Below are 16519 nucleotides of genomic sequence, written 5' to 3'. Positions count from 1 at the left end.
TCGGTGACCTCACCCGAATCAACATTCGGCGACCTCGCCCGAATTCACATTCGGCGACCTCGCCCGTATCAACATTCGGCGACCTCGCCCGAATTCACATTCGGTGACCTCGTCCGAATTCACATTCGGCGACCTCGCCCGAATTAACATTCGGCTTCCTCGCTCAAATTAACATTCGGCCTCCTCGCCCATCCAGATCCGAGGACGCGAATGACCTCCTCCGATGCTGCCATCCTGGCCTCGACGACCTTCTCCAACTCTACCGTCTTGTCGATCGACTCATCACTCGAGTCATTGGCCCTTATCAAACTCTGCTCAAGTTCAGCCCGCGGGGATACCACTTTGACCTAAAGATCGGCACCCTCAGCCGCGATCCACACTAGTCGACCTCCCCATCCGAATTTCTCGAACTACGATTAATGAAGCCCGCTCACCGAGCTCGACCAAAAGACAACCTCGATAAGCGGAGGGACTAACTGTATGGGTCAAAATCATATCAGAGAAATTGGGCATGCGGAGACAATAGGCCGAGGTCAGGCAGTCATCAACAAGGCCGAGGTCGGGCAGTAATCAATAAGGCCGAGGTCGGGCAGTCATCAATAAGGCCGAGGTCGGGCGATCATCAATAAGGTTGAGGTCTGGCAGTGATGAAACAGCTAGTTTTCTTTGGAATCCTCAAAAGAAATATTCTACTAAATATTCCCTCTAATTGTACTTTTTTTAGGGTTTTCTCGGGATACCCTTATAAATAGGAGCAGAGGACTTCCCAAAGGGGGGGGGGGCTCTCTCCCTCTCCCTCTCTCCAAGAAAATATGTAAACACACCTCTCTAAAGAGATCAGAGGATCTATGATCCCAGACCTTCATCAGATCCAAAAAGGGTCCTAAGATTTCATGTATTTGTCTATCATTCATCTTTATCAAATGAAAGAGGATCCGCCTCACTCAAGATTGGGTGAATCTTTTCCTTTATTTACATTTTATTGTCATTTAATGTTACTTAATGCATCTATTAAATCTGGCCATAATCAGTGCAATATTTATACTCAGCTATGTTTTTCTATTCATATTATTCATCCCGGATCTAGAGTTAATTATCCTAAACTATGATTTACCTTCCATCTTCTTATTTAATTAGTTTAACAAAAAAGGTCTCATACTTTTTTTCTCAAACAGAAGTATAATTGTTTATTTAAAATGAAAGACTTTTGAAGAAATAATATATAGAGATACTAGGTGGGGGTTTGCCAAACGGTCCTCATGATTGGAGAGAGTACCGGGGGGTGAAAGGTGAGGTGATGAAAAGACTACTAGATTTTTTTGCCCAACCAAACACATTAAGCCTGCTTATTATCCGCTACATCACTTCCATTCAAATATGCAACTACTCATTTTAGCGTAAAAATAGCATGGGCTAGCTAGTTTTCGAACTGGTCATTAAAAAATAGTCAGTAAAGTCATTAAAAAATAGCCACTATTTTACTGCAACACGGAAAGTTCCAGCATAATATACTGGAGATCGATGCACCTGTGTATGAACTTCCAGCATATTATGCTGGAACTCCAACACGTGGAAAGTTTCAGTATAATATACTGGAGATTGGAGCACTAGTGCTCCAATCTCCAGTATATTATGTTGGACAGGTATATTATGCTGGAACTTCCAGTACTGGAATTCCAGTATATTATACTGGAGTTCCAGTATATTATACTGAATTCCAGAATATTATACTGGAGTATTTTTCCGGATTTTGAACAGCGTTTTCGTTCAGAATTATCTTTACATGAAAAGTGGCTAAATTTCGATTACTTTTCAAACTGTGGGTATTTTTGAATGACCACTTGTAAATCTGGCTATTTTTGAATTTCTCCCTATTTTAGCACTTGATTATTAACAAACTTTTAAGGGATTTTCTCGTTTCTATACACTATTTGAAACTTTATTACCCTTAATGTTCATGTTTAGCTAATTACCTGGCATAAATAAGTTTTATTTACAAAATATATACAATCCACCTTAAAAGGCTCCCAAATCCATTATTTGTGCCTTCAATCAAGGAATTTAGTTACACCATGTTTCTTTTTTTTCTTCTTCTTCTCTTTCCTTATTTTTCCGATATTATTTCCGCTACCGTTATGTGGATTGATTCCCACATTTCAAGAAAAAACAATCATAATCTTCTTTTTCACCCCTCCTCTTTAATACTATGAAAGCCTATCGCGTCATAAAAGAAAGAAAAGCCATTACACTCGTAGGACACAATTGCACAGAAAACCTAGAATCGAGTCAAAAGCAACAAATTAATTCATCTACTAAAAAATTATGAATCTAGATATAAATACTGATAAATTATTCTCTAATAGCAAGCAAAGTTGTTTCAAATTTTATATTAAGGAAAAGTATATGTGAGTTATGTCCAAAATGCAACTCAACGTACCAATATTGGATTAGAATTGTGTTTTTGGCACCTTTGAGGTGCAGGAACCTTTACAAGTTCGTCACAGGCTGGCTCGAAAAATTATGTAAATTATTAAACCAGACTCATTATTTTTATTTCTACCCAATTATATATCATACAACTTATCTACACTTTCATACATTATTTCTACCCAGTTATATACAACTACAATAACATACAACTTAAATACAAATTTTATACAAAATTTATACAATATGTCTTTTGTATATTTTGTATCTGATTTATACATAGTAAAAATAAATTTCATACAAGTAATTATATATTATACAACTTATCTTTAAGTTATCTACAATTTTCTTACATTATTTCTACTCAGTTATATACAACTACAATATCATATAACTTAAATGTAATTTTTGTACAATATTGTTCAACTTTCATACAAGAAGAAGAAGACATAATGTATATCATGTCGTCTTCTTCTTCTTCTTCTTCTTCTTCTTCTTCTTCTTCTTCTTCTTCTTCTTCTTCGAGTTTCAATATGAAATTCAGCCAAAATCAAGTCTAATCTTCACCAAAACACCCTCAAATTGAGATATAAACTCCAAACCATATTCTCAATTGTTTGCAACAACACCCAATCCAAACAAATAATGATTTTTGAAAATCCAAATTCGAATTCAAAGTTTCAAAGTTTTTTAATGGCTGTCAATGGTGGAATTGCTGCTCTCTTTTCCTTTGCTTTACATTACTGAAATTAGGGATTGAGAGATAGAGAGAGACGTACAGAGATTCCCAATTCTTTGCAACAACATCCAATTCAAAGAAATAATGTTTTTCGAAAACCCAAATTCGAATTAAAAGGAAAGTAACAGAACAAAAAGCTAAACTTTTTCTCTGACTTCGAATGTGTAGGCAACCAACTAGATTGTGCAAAATATCGCAGTGAACTTACAAAACTTTGAACAACTAATAACTATTTTTGTTGACTGATCTTCGAACCATCAATTTTGTTTAAATTGATTCAAAGTTTCAAAGCTTTTTAATGGTTATCAATGGTGGAATTGCTGCTCTCTTGTGCAAGATGCGTGGGGGAGGGAGGTGGGATGTGGAGAAACATGGGGGGGAGGGGGGGGGAGTGGAAGATACATTAGAGTGATTTTAGCACACTAATTATTATCATTAATTCCCTTAAAATGTACATAAATGGTAATTGGGTATATAAAATGTAATTATAGTAAAACTTGAGTAGGGTGGATAATATAGTTTCATATAGTGTATAGGAATATAAAAATCTCAACTTTTAATAAGCGAATTCAAACGGGCTCTAAGCCCATTCTATTTCTCTCTTGACAACTATTACACGAGAAGCAATCTGAACCTGGAAAACTGAACTCAATCATAGCAACATAATATACTAAAAGAGCCAAGAGTTTGATGAAGTTTGTTAGTGTATACTGCAAACAGCAATCATGTCTCAAATAAACTACAAATACAGCACTATATAATCACGTCTGCCATATTTGTAGCACTCTAATCGTCATCCTCAAGAACGTTCCGACGCCTCTGGATCTGAGAAGGGGACAGAACAAACACGCAAGAAGATTCAGGTTCTGCTTTATGAATGGAAAAGGATCAAAAATCAGAGCAGAAGAGCGACTTACTGTTACTTTCGTTTGCTTAGTAGTTTGGGTGTTAATTTGTTCAAGTAATTGTATAAGTTTCTCTTCAGAAACCTACAAAAAGTAAAATCATTTCAAGCAAAGCAGTAAGGGCAACCATACAATAACCAGATAAAAGGAAAAGATTAAAGAAAAGAAGTAGGTGGAATACACAAACAGCCCATCAGCTTGTAAGGGCAACCATACAATAACCAGATAAAAGGAAAAGATTAAAGAAAAGAAGTAGGTGGAATACACAAACAGCCCATCAGCTTGTTAAAGAATTTCCTATTAGACTTCAACAGAGGTCATGATCTATTGAATATGTTGTCAGATATGTGCCTATTAAACCCTTCAAGATCAGCAAGTCAAATAAACAAAACATTGTAGTATAAACGCGGGTGACATGGCTATAAACCAATAAAAAAGAGACATGCCTCTGTTAAAATAAAGTTAAGAAAAGACACAGAAAATACATGTAATTAAGCTGCTTCTTTTTCACCCTTGGGAAAATGAAGCGAAGGCATTCTAATGTGAAAAGTGTTCGTGAGGGAGTGAATTTGTTCTCTGTGAAGAACGGGTTAGATGGGGCACATCAGTTTTATGATTCCAGATCCTCGGTACTCATACCCGTCAACATATAGCTCTTACTTCACTAAGTATTCTTAAAATTTAAAAAGGTTACCAGCTACAGTAACTAACTATGTTTCTTATGCTAGGAAAGATTTCAAGTGGTTTTACCTTTTTTTTATAAGGTAAATTGTATTAATCAAAAGGGAGAAAACTCCCGTATACACAGGAAGTATACGAGAAAGTAGAGATAGATTTACATCAGAACATGATTCTCTAAAAAAGACGCCCAATCTTCTATACAAGTAGGGGCTATATGAGTGCACCAAAAAGCGATCAAAGATAAAAGACTATTCTTAAGATGTGAAAAAAGGAGACTATCCACATGAGAGCTAACGGGGCGAACTTCCACGCCTTTTGCTTTCTTCTTCTGCGGAAACCGGCCCAGCTATATAACATTTCCTTTACAGTGCTTGGCATCACCCATTGAACACCAAAAAGATTCAGGATTGCCCTCCAAGTGGTTTTACCTTACGCAGGTGGTGGTGGATGTGAGGTAATTCCGTGTATTATGTGTGGTGACTGTGAGACCAGATGAATCATCTGGTGATTATCCTTGAGATGAAAAAGGTAGGTCTAGTGTTGTGGATGATTCAAGCGAGTGTGTGTGCCTACCGGTGTATGATATCTTACAGAGAGCCATGTGGTGTGTTTGTGCAAGTGGAAAGAGAGTAAGGTACGTGGTGGTAGCTGGCATGTTGAGGGGGAAAACTGAGAGAATGAAAGCCATGGTGTTTTAGAAGATGAAAGTTTAGAATAAAGATGACAGTGAGTAAAATTCAACCCATGTTGCTCTCCTCCGATCTGGAATTCTACACTTTGGGGTTTAAATCTTGTATGAGTTTGAATAAGGAAGAGGAGTTTTTTGAGGTTTGAATCTGGTAGGGGTTTGCAGGCAGAAAAATAAGAAGACAATGAGCTAAAATTGGCTGAAAACACATGTAGTAACCGGAAATTCAACTATTCCAGTTAAAAAATTCATATTTTCAAGCAAACCGAACTCAAAACGAGTGAGAAATACACGAGCTGCCATATTCAGCAAAAACGTGTCTATTAGGCACATTTTACGCACATGTTGTGGCCAAGAGGTCATGGGCCTGAGTTGAGAAGTCTAAACGTAAGTTTTTGACAAGTTTGAGGGGCTATCTATGTATTTTGCCAAAGAAGTAAAAAAAAAAAAAAAATTACCTTTTCTGTGATCTGCCCATACTGAGCAGCTCTGAGTATAACATCTTCCACTCCTCTGGCCTTGTCAGGCTTCACAAGAGCAATTCGAGCAACTGCTCATACAAAATGAAATCCAGGCCACAGGTTATATGATAAGAGTAAGAAGAACATAGGGAACCAGTAACTCGTAATAAAATCAATGGAAATAGGTAAATTATCAAAGAACAACAAAATAGACATGAAACATTAACAGGACTTGAAAAGGTAGACCTGCTTCATTGTGTTGTTAAAGCAAGTACTTGAAAATGAAAGAGCAAAGACCCACCAACTTTTCTAGTCATAATGCCTTGCCAATTAGAGCAACTAATCAACTATATAGAATACCTACTTAACAGAATAAGGGCCAATAACTAATTTCTTTGGCCAAGAACTATTACACTAGATCATTAGATAAGAAAGGATGTAAGCATATCCATTAGTTTTCTCTTAGAAGGAGCACTTCGAGGTAACAAATATGCATCACTGATGATGAAGGAGCTCTTTATATGTAGAGGATGACCGACACTTTTTTATAAGGTAAAGTTTTATTAACAAAGTAACAAGATGGTACATAAATAGTACATGACTAATCAACCTCAATCAAACTAAGCTACATGTTCCCTCCCAGCACATACAAGAAATCTAGATATTGATCCATACTCTCTACTTTTCTTTTTTTGATAGTGACAAGACCAGCTTGTCCGCACCTCAACTAATTCTAAAGGGTACGTGCTACCTCCTACCAGCACAAGTACCAATTAGCTCTGTCCACCAAGGCTTGGACAGATAGAAAGAATTCACCTAGTGTTTTTGACTCCGATGAAATATGAACCTGAGACCTCATGGTTCTCAACCCACTTTATTGACCACTTGGCCACATACTTAGGTGCTTTGATCCATACTCTGGTTATATTGCCATAAGCGAAATTCTCCTACTTGTTAAGCCCCGACGTAGCTTGGATATAGTTTCAACTTTCAATTTGACAAAGTGAACTCGCAAAACCCAATGTACTTGCTTGCAGATAATAGAGCATGGAGAACTGATATTAGACTTAACTAGTAGGGTACCCGCGCGATGCGCGGTCAATATTAAAAAATATTAATTAAATTAAATTCAATTATGAACGGGCTTGTTTGAACATATCAGATCGTATTGCTTTAATATAATCCAATTGCAGACTTATTTGTCAATATGATACGCCAATAATAAAATCCCTATTAAATTAAAGGGACTTATATAGTCACTGAATAAATTTTTAGTTCTATATTTTTCTTTATTCTATTATCAATGTTTAGTATTTTTAAATTGTTAATAAAAAATTTTATTAGCATATTACTTTGTTTAATATTTTTATATGCTCGTGTTTTTTTGTAATATAAGAGAAGATATATATTTTATTAATCTTGAAATATTTTTTATTTTAAATTTTATTCTGTTGTTGTCAATAATATTATCAGAATTTTAATGAATAAAATCTCTATTAAATTAAAGGGACTTATATAGTCATGGAATAACTTTTTTGTTATGTATCTTTCTTTATTATATAATAAATATTTAATATAATTACATTGTTAATAAAAATATTTATTAGCATATTAATTTGTTTAATTTTGTTAGCATATTAAAAAATTTATTAAAGAGATTTTTTATTTTATGTAATTTTAGGTTTTAGAAATATATATATGTTCTTTTTTTTTCTTTATTATATTAGCCATTGTTTAGTATTCGCTTTCTTTTTGTAATATATGAGAAGATATATAATTTATTGGATGAAATATTTTTTTGTTTTAAATTTTATTCTATTGTTCTTAATAATATTATCTAAATTTTAATGAATAAAATCTCTGTTAAACTGTCGGGAGTTATACAGGGAGCGCATTGAATAAATTTTTTGTTATGTATTTTTCTTTATTATATCATCTAATATATAATATTATTACATTTTTAATAGAAATATTTATTAGCATATTACTTTATTTAATATTTTTCTCTGAAAGTTTTTTAATTTCTTTATTTTCGTTTTTTTATTTCAAATTAATTTTTAAAACTCCAATTTGAAACTACTCCCAAATTTGAATTGGTAATTCATTATTTTTTTAATTTAATTTTTTTATTTTAAATATTTTTAAAACTCCAACTTGAAACTACTTCTCGATTTTAATGGGTAGTTCTTCTCTTTTTTCATTTTGTATAGCTACTTTTTTTGCCTTTTATTTAAAATAAATTTAAAAACTACAACTAAACTGACTTTCCACCCCAATTTGAATGGGTAGTTATTTTTTTATATATTTATATTTTATTTTTTTATATTTAATTATAAGATATCTATATTTATTAATCCAAATAAAGTAACCAATTAATACATACATACATACATACATACATACATACATACATATATATATATATATATATATGGTAGTTTTTTATTTTATTTTATTATTTTCATTTTTTATATATATTTAAATTCAAAAATAATAACCAATAACTAATTATAAACTAAATAACTAATTATGCCATGTGGCATTTTTTTAGGTTGCCACTTGGCTGAGGAGAGGACTTTTTCCTCTCCTTTTAATAATATATAGATCAAACATTCCTCCAGTCCCAAATTGAATTCCGCTTTCACTTAGGCCACATAGTTATCGAAAGCCATCGCTTGTGTCACTTAAAGTGATGGAAAGCGAGGAGTTATCACTTCATGGGTGAAGGCATGCGCTTCAAACTAGTGATCCAATCGAAAACGGGTCAATTATTTTAATCTCAACTTTGAGTAGTTGGATCAATATCGACATTACCGAATATTGGATGCTGAAATTAATTAATTTAATTATTAAAGTACTAAATTTATATGTCAGGTTCCGATTCAAGCCTCACAGATCTTTTTGCTTTAAAAACACTGCTTAGGTCAGCCCAGAATAATACCTTACGTGAAAATAAAAAGTTTCCTGTATGGCATATACCACAAAAAAGTAACACCAGACTGATTTTTACTCATCATAATACAGCTTTTTCTCTAAGCATTCTTCAAAACCAAAATTAAACATACACTTTTCCCTCAGGAAACACCACAACATACATTCTTTATTGCTAATCCGTAAAGTCAAAAGCTGCTAATTGTATAGGAAACTGAAAAGGAAAATTGGGACAATTTGGTTTTGCACAAAATCTGGACTAACTCTCAATTTCCTCTATCCCCCAAGACAATTTTATGATGCCTTGCCTTGAGGCAAGCCTCAAGCCGCACCTTAGAAACGCCTTTGAAAACGTCGAATCTTATTCACATGGAAACTAAGAAACAATATATGGCGTTCTGTTGCATCATATATGTTCTAGTTACAAGGTCAAAATGTTTAAGCAATATACGCTGCATCTGAATTGAAAGTCAGGTTTTACATCAAAAATAAAAAAGATGCTTTATTATTAAAATTGTTATGAGAAAAATTAAATTACGGTGGATGTCTACTCTTCTCCATAACCTCCCCCATGATCTTCCTCTCAAGTGCTTAATGACATATTTATGCAGTGACCATTTCTCTCAATGGTGGTCATTCCACTCAATAGTAATTCTTAACTTTTCATGCCTATGTAAAGGCCTTGTAATAGAAAGAAAAAATAACACAATTGAATAAGAAATAAGAATCTCTCCTCTCTTAGCTTGTTTTTCCTTGTTCTATAATGTTACTTTAAGCTGTATTTCATAACACGTTATCAGCACGAGACTCTACCGTCTCAAGAAGCTCCTAAGGTATAATTTTTCTCCTATTTTAATAATGAAAAGAAAGTTCGTTGCCCTTGAAATTTCGAGCAAGAACTATATGACATGGGTGTTGGATGCTGAAATCCATTTAGATGCAATGGGTCTTGGAGATGCCATTAAAGATAAAATAAAGCATCTACCCAAGACTGTGCTAAGGCCTTAATTTTCTTGCACCATCACCTTGATGAAGGGTTGAAAATGGAATATCTCACGGTCAAAGATCCACTTGTTTTGTGGAATGGCTTAAACAAAAGATATGACAACTTAAAGTTGGTCACTCTTCCACAAGCACGATATTATTGGGCTCATCTGAGGCTCCAAGACTTTAAGTCCGTTTCTGAATATAATTTTGCGATGTTCAAAATTACTTCTAAATTGAAACTTTGTGGAGATAATATCACTGACTATGATATGCTTGAAAAAACATTCACAACGTTTCATGCCTCCAATATGGTCTTGCAACAACACTACCGAGAGAAAGGTTTCAAGAAGTGCTCTGAGTTGATTTCTCTTCTCTTTATGGCGGAACGAAACAACAACATGCTTATGAGAAATCACGAAAATCGACCCACTGGGTCTACACCATTGCCTGAAGTGGATGAGGTGTATTCCCATCATGCTAAGCGTGGAAAAGTCCGTGCCAAAGAAGAAATTTTCTTGGTGTTAATCATTCCGCAAAGAAAAATAACTACCAAAAGTTGAAAGGGAACGATGAGAAGCCAAAGGCAACGGGTTCGGAAACTGAATGCTAGCATTGCAGTGGAAAAGGGCATTGGACAAATATTTGTCGCGCACCAAAACATTTGGTTGAACTTTATCAAGCATCTCTAAAGAATAAAGGAGGGCATTGGGCAAATATTTGTCGCACACCAAAACATTTGGTTGAGCTTTATCAAGCATCTCTAAAGAATAAAAGCCTTAAGCTAAAGTCTTGGAGCCTCAGATGAGCCAATCATATCGTGCTTCAGGGCCTTTATTCTTTAGAGATGCTTGATAAAGCTCAACCAAATGTTTTGGTGTGCGATAAATATTTGCCTAATGTCCTTTTCCACCGCAACGATAGCATTCGATTTCTGAACCCTTTGCCTTTAGCTTCTCATCGTTTCCTTTCCACTTTTAGTAGTTATTTTTCTGTGGGAAATGATTAACACCAAGAAAATTCTTCCTTGGCCACGACCACAAACAGGGCCACGACCTTTTCCACGCTTAGCATGATGGGAATACACCTCATCCACTTCAGGCAATAGTGTAGACCCAGTGGGTCGATTTTCGTGAGTTCTCATAAGCATGTTGTTTCGTTCCGCCACAAAGAGAAGAGAAATCAACTCAGAGTACTTCTTGAAACCTTTCTCTCGGTACTGTTGTTGCAAGACCATATTGGAGGCATGAAACGTTGTGAACGTTTTTTCAAGCATATCATAGTCAGTGATACTATCTCCACAGAATTTTAATTTAGAAGTAATTATGAACATTCCAGAATTATATTAAGAAACAGACTTAAAGTCTTGGAGCCTCAGATGAGCCCAATCATATCGTGCTTGTGGAAGAGTGACCAACTTTAAGTTGTCATATCTTTCCTTTAAGCCATTCCACAAAACAAGTGGATCTTTGACTGTGAGATATTCTATTTTCAACCCTTTATCAAGGTGATGGCGCAAGAAAATCAAGGGCTTAGCACAGTCTTGGGTAGATGCTTTATTTTATCTTTAATGGCGTCTCCAAGACCCATTGCATCTAAATAGATTTCAGCATCCAACACCCATGTCATATAGTTCTTGCCCGAAATTTCAAGGGCAACGAATTTTTTTCCTAATTAAAAGGGGAGAAAAATTATACCTTAGGAGCTTCTTGAGACTGTAAAGTCTCGTGTTGATAACATGTTATGAAATATAGCTCAAAATAACAATATAGAACAAGGAAAAACAAGCTAAGAGATGAGAGATTCTTATTTCTTCTTCAATTATGTTATTTTTCCTATCTATTACAAGGCCTTTATATAGGCATGAAAAGTTAAGAATCACTATTGTAAAATAGTGAGTGTTGGAATGGCCACTATTTAGTGAAATGACCACTATTGAGAGAAATGGCCACTATCGAGTGGAACTGTCACTACATAAATATGTCATTGAATATGTCATTAAGCATTTGAGAGGAAGATCATGGGTGAGGTTATGGAGGTAATGGAGAATAGTAGACATCACCATAATTTAATTTTTCTTATAACATCGGTGATGGGCCCGTGGTTAAAGATGATTGAGTAGTTTGATTAATGTTTTTTTTTGCATATTCGTAGTAACTAGTGAATAAACATCATGTAATCATAGTTATTTACATGAGTAGTAGCCATTAGTATCAATTAGTACTATTTATTTTATGGAATAATGTTAGTTCGTTTTAATTAAATATAGTTCTAGTATTCTAAAATAGATTTATCGGCACTTATAATATTTGTGTTCAAGCAAATGGTTTGTCAGCCTATAACATTTGTGTTCAAGAAAATGGTTTTTCTAAAACATACTTGTTGGAAAAATTATTTGAGACTATTTTGTTTCAAATTGTTTTCTTAAACGTCAATCTTTAAACCAAATGAATAGAAATGACTTGCCTCATATTTATAGCTTGCATCATTGATTCATGTAATTAGCTATTTTTCCTGCACATATATTTAATTCTTAATATATATCCCTTAATTGTTTCAACCAACGTATAACTTCTATACCTTTGAGTATTTATACTAGTTGGAGAGTTTGACTTGGTATTTGTAGTCATAATCTGAGTTTGCTCGAAATTGCATTAAAAGGTCATTATTGAATAAATGGTTTAAATTTATTTCTTTATTTTTTCTCTCAAAATATTAATATTTATTCATATATTTCTTTTGTATGTCAAACCATGAGAAGCAAATATGGATATCTCTCAAAGCAAACTTGGATCAAAGTTCAATTGTAAGGCACATACAATTGGATCAAAGATTTGTTTAATTGATTCATGTACGACACATACAATATTCAAAGAGAAGAAATATTTCTCTCATTTAAGAATGTGTAAGGCAGATATTACTACAATTTCTGGTAGTAATCTAATTGAAGGCTCTAGAAGAGCTACTATAACTTTGCCTAAGGAAACAATACTTATCATAGAGAATGCAATGTTCTCCTCCAAGTCCAAGAGGAACTCGTTGAGTTTTAAAGATATCCGCCGAAATGGATTTCATATTGAGACAATAGATGAGAACAATCTCGAATATCTTATCGTTACCAAGAATGTCTCTAGTCAAAAAAGGGTTATTGAGAAGTTCTCATCTTTATCTTGTGGCCTGTATTGGACAAGAATTAGTGCAAGAATAATGCGCGGTGTAATCTTTTTCCCTTATAAGGTTTTGTCCCACTGGGTTTTCCTTGCAAGGTTTTTAATGAGGCAACCAAAAAGCGTATTTCTAAACATGTGTACTCTTTTTCCTTCACTAGAATTTTTTTTTCTAATAAGGTTTTAACGAGGCACATTATCTATGGACTTCCACGAGGGAGTGTTATAAGAAAAATTAAATTATGGTGGATGTCTACTCTCTCAATTATCTCCATAACCTTGATCTTCCTCCGTGATCTTCCTCTCAAATGCTTAATGACATATTCAATGACATATTTATGTAGCGACCATTCCATTCAATAGTGGCAATTTCTCTCAGTAGTGGCCATTCCACTCACTATTTTAGAATAGTGATTCTTCACTTTTCATGCCTATATAAAGGCCTTGTAATAGATAGGAAAAATAACACAATCGAAGAAGAAATAAGAACCTCTCCTCTCTTTCTCTCTATATCTCTTAGCTTGTGTTTCCTTGTTCTATATTGTTACTTTGAGTTATATTTCATAACAAAAATAGTGTAATTACCTTCAAAGATTTTAAGATGCTTCTAAAGTATAGACTCTTACCATGTAAATTTAGGATTCCAAAGTGGTGAAATTTACTTTTGACAAACTAGATACTCTATCCAACATATTAAGAACCAACGTACATAAATTTGAATATAAACACAAAATTAAACCAAAAAAATGGAGAACTTAATTCATAAAGGCTAAGTCATCAAATTTGGAGAAGAATTCGTAAAATGCACCTACCTCTAGCCCTTGCTTCAGAAGTCAGAATCTGAGTAAGCATCATTTGCCTTCGCTCATCAGCCTCCCTACATCAATCACTTCTATAGTTGATATCAAACATTGAAAGCAAGAACTAATATAATACTAACAATGAACCACATATTGAAGAAACCAGCTACAAAAAATGAACCTTTTAGCTTCATCCTGGGCTTTCTGCTGGTCAGGGTTTTGCTGACTTCCCTATTTGCCCAAATTTACAGTTAGTGAAGATATTGTAAGGTTCAAATCTTGACAAGGTATGACTCAAACCCAAATAACAGAAAGCATATATACAGAGAGACTATTATGTACCATGCTCTGTTGAGCCATGAGCTCCTGCATTCTCCTTTGCCTGATAGCTTCTAATTCTGGGTCAGCCTACAAAAATTGCAACAAAAAGAGGGAGGAATCAGTCTCTCATAACAAACAAGATCAAACATTTTCAAGCTTCAAAATTAACCACTGATTCCAACAATAGTCCAACTAAAATAAGCTTCACTAGAATTGGTAAACTAATTTTAAAGTCAATAAACAAATTCCTTAATGCATTATAGCCAAAACCGAAAAAGGAAAAATTCCAAAGAAAAATGCAATCCCCAACTTTACTCCCAAAATACACTAAGGCACTGTTTCCACCGAGATTCATACAAACTCTAACTGTCCCTTATTCCCTTTGTCCAGAAAAATTAGCAAATTTCAGATGGCAAAAAAAGGTAAAAAAGTCATCAAAATTCAAATAAATACCAGAAAATTCATAACTTAATATAGAAGAGAAACCAGGATTAGACATAAACCCAGAAAGAGAAACAAAGAGAAGTAACCATTTTTGGAACTGCGAGAGCCCTAAGCAGAATAAATAGTCGTCGAGATTAAAACGCTAACATTCATTGATCCGAAATTGTGTTTAGAGCATGAAGAAAACGTAGAGAAACAAGCAGGGATATGTGAGATTACCATCTTTTAGTAATGAATTTGAGCAACTGAATTGCAGGAATATTGGAAGAGAAGAAGAGGGACACACCGCGTTTGAAAGACGCTGTGTTACTCTACTTGTATGCGTATCCGGTTCGTTTATAACAGTAGGCCAACCAAGCTGTACCCAACCGAACCTAGCGTCGAATCAAATTATTTTTCTTTCGCTCAATCTATAAAATTTTCTTTCACTCATACTATGCTTTTAATAAAAACTTAATTCATATTAAACTAATTGATTAACGAAAAATATAAACACTAATAGCTTAAATTGATATCTGAAATCAAATGAGATTGGATGATATACTAACGTAGTTGTTTAATTAGAACTCAAATTGAATTTCATTACTTAAATATTGTGCTTAAAAATTCAAGAAAAAAAACAAAGAATTAGCAATAAATTTAACTTTTTACTTGTATTTTGTCTATTACCAATGAAACTGAATTTCGTATAACACGTTATTTGTCTTGTTTTTAAAGTTATCAATTGTTTGGCCAGAAAATAGAAATTTCGGTCAAAGTTTAATTTTAGAATAACTCGGGTTACTGATAATCAAATAAGGAAATAATTATGTAATGAAAAAGAAGAATTGAATTGAAAAGTAGCTGAGTAAGCGAGATAAAGCAAGGTAAATCGGTATATTCCAATAATAATCTGTGTCCCCATACAAATGTAATTCCTCTCCTTTTATAGTTATTTCTAAGTACTACGTTTCTTTTCTCTCATAATAGAGTTATTATGAGCAATTAATGACATTAATGTAACGTTATAATTGGCAATCGTAACTGTTTCGTGAAGATTCTATAACGTTTCCCATCATTGATGCTCTTTAATTACAGATAATACGTATCTGTACTTTTTGCTAGCTAGGTTCATTCCTTCGATATCTCTTCAAATTATCAAGAGATCCGAGTAACTGTTCCTTCTTGTTTTCTTGTACCTTTGCCCGTACCTAATAAAGCTCGCAACTCTTTGAATACTCTTTGCTAGCTGTCACTCTTTTATTGATCCACGTGTCTTGACATGTCAGCACATAATTTATTCCACATGTTAACTCGATTTTTCCCAATACAGATAGTCCCCCCGCTTGCCATTTATTCAGCAATTGAATATTTGTGAAGTGGATCTCATTAAAGCGGGAATTTTTGCCGCCATTCCACGTATCATTATACCTTCTCCAGAACTGACGCTTCGCATGTCACTTCCATTTAATGCATGTGACACGTGGCAGCTTTTGATTGGTTCTGCAACCCTTCAGCGTCTTTTAGGGCTTTTTTATGGCTACATCAATCACGAAGTGACGGTTTTCATTATGACGTTCCCATCATTACCTTTTTGTTTGACGGTTGCTTCTGAGTATAAATATATCCTTTGTCTCTTCTTTCATAGAAAAGTTTTCCATCTTTGACTATTCAATCTTCTTTTCTTCTTCGTATAGCTATGTCTTCTTCAAACCCTGATCCTCAAAAAAGTTCTTATCGTAGATGAACTTCCCCTTGCTCCTACAAGGAGCAGGAGAGGGGGTAGGTTACGTAGTTTAGGGTCAGTTTCCATTCGAGGTTCTTCTTCTTCTCTACCTAGCTCCACTCCTCCTTCATCTTCTAGAACTAGGGCTTCTCTTCCTCATAGGTCTTCTGCCAGAAGTAGGGATTCCAATGAACCAGTTCGTGAACCTACAGTAGACGAAATTATCCCTTCTGAACTTTCTTTTTATACTGATAGAGAATCAATTA

General features: G+C 34.2%; 1 protein-coding gene across 2 annotated transcripts; it reads right to left on the bottom strand.

The window, feature by feature from the left end:
- Window positions 1-3670: 3670 nt before the first annotated feature.
- On the bottom strand, window positions 3671-14873 carry LOC109213808 (DNA-binding protein DDB_G0278111-like). 2 transcript variants are annotated; one of them, XM_019377639.1, is made up of 7 exons: window positions 14768-14873; window positions 14126-14191; window positions 13965-14014; window positions 13796-13860; window positions 5899-5990; window positions 4084-4155; window positions 3671-3991 (listed from the first exon to the last, which is right to left on the bottom strand). In XM_019377639.1, exons 1-7 carry the CDS (start codon window positions 14768-14770, stop codon window positions 3953-3955), a joined length of 387 nt encoding a protein of 128 aa, XP_019233184.1. In that variant the 5' UTR covers window positions 14771-14873; the 3' UTR covers window positions 3671-3952. The 2 variants fall into 2 exon arrangements, with proteins under 2 accessions (XP_019233184.1, XP_019233185.1); XM_019377640.1 differs by lacking the exon at window positions 14768-14873 and adding an exon at window positions 14635-14749.
- Window positions 14874-16519: the final 1646 nt, after the last annotated feature.

The sequence above is a fragment of the Nicotiana attenuata genome, unplaced genomic scaffold (assembly GCF_001879085.1).
Source record: "Nicotiana attenuata strain UT unplaced genomic scaffold, NIATTr2, whole genome shotgun sequence".
Lineage (NCBI taxonomy): Eukaryota > Viridiplantae > Streptophyta > Magnoliopsida > Solanales > Solanaceae > Nicotiana > Nicotiana attenuata.
This window is presented reverse-complemented; position numbering and strand designations above follow the sequence as displayed.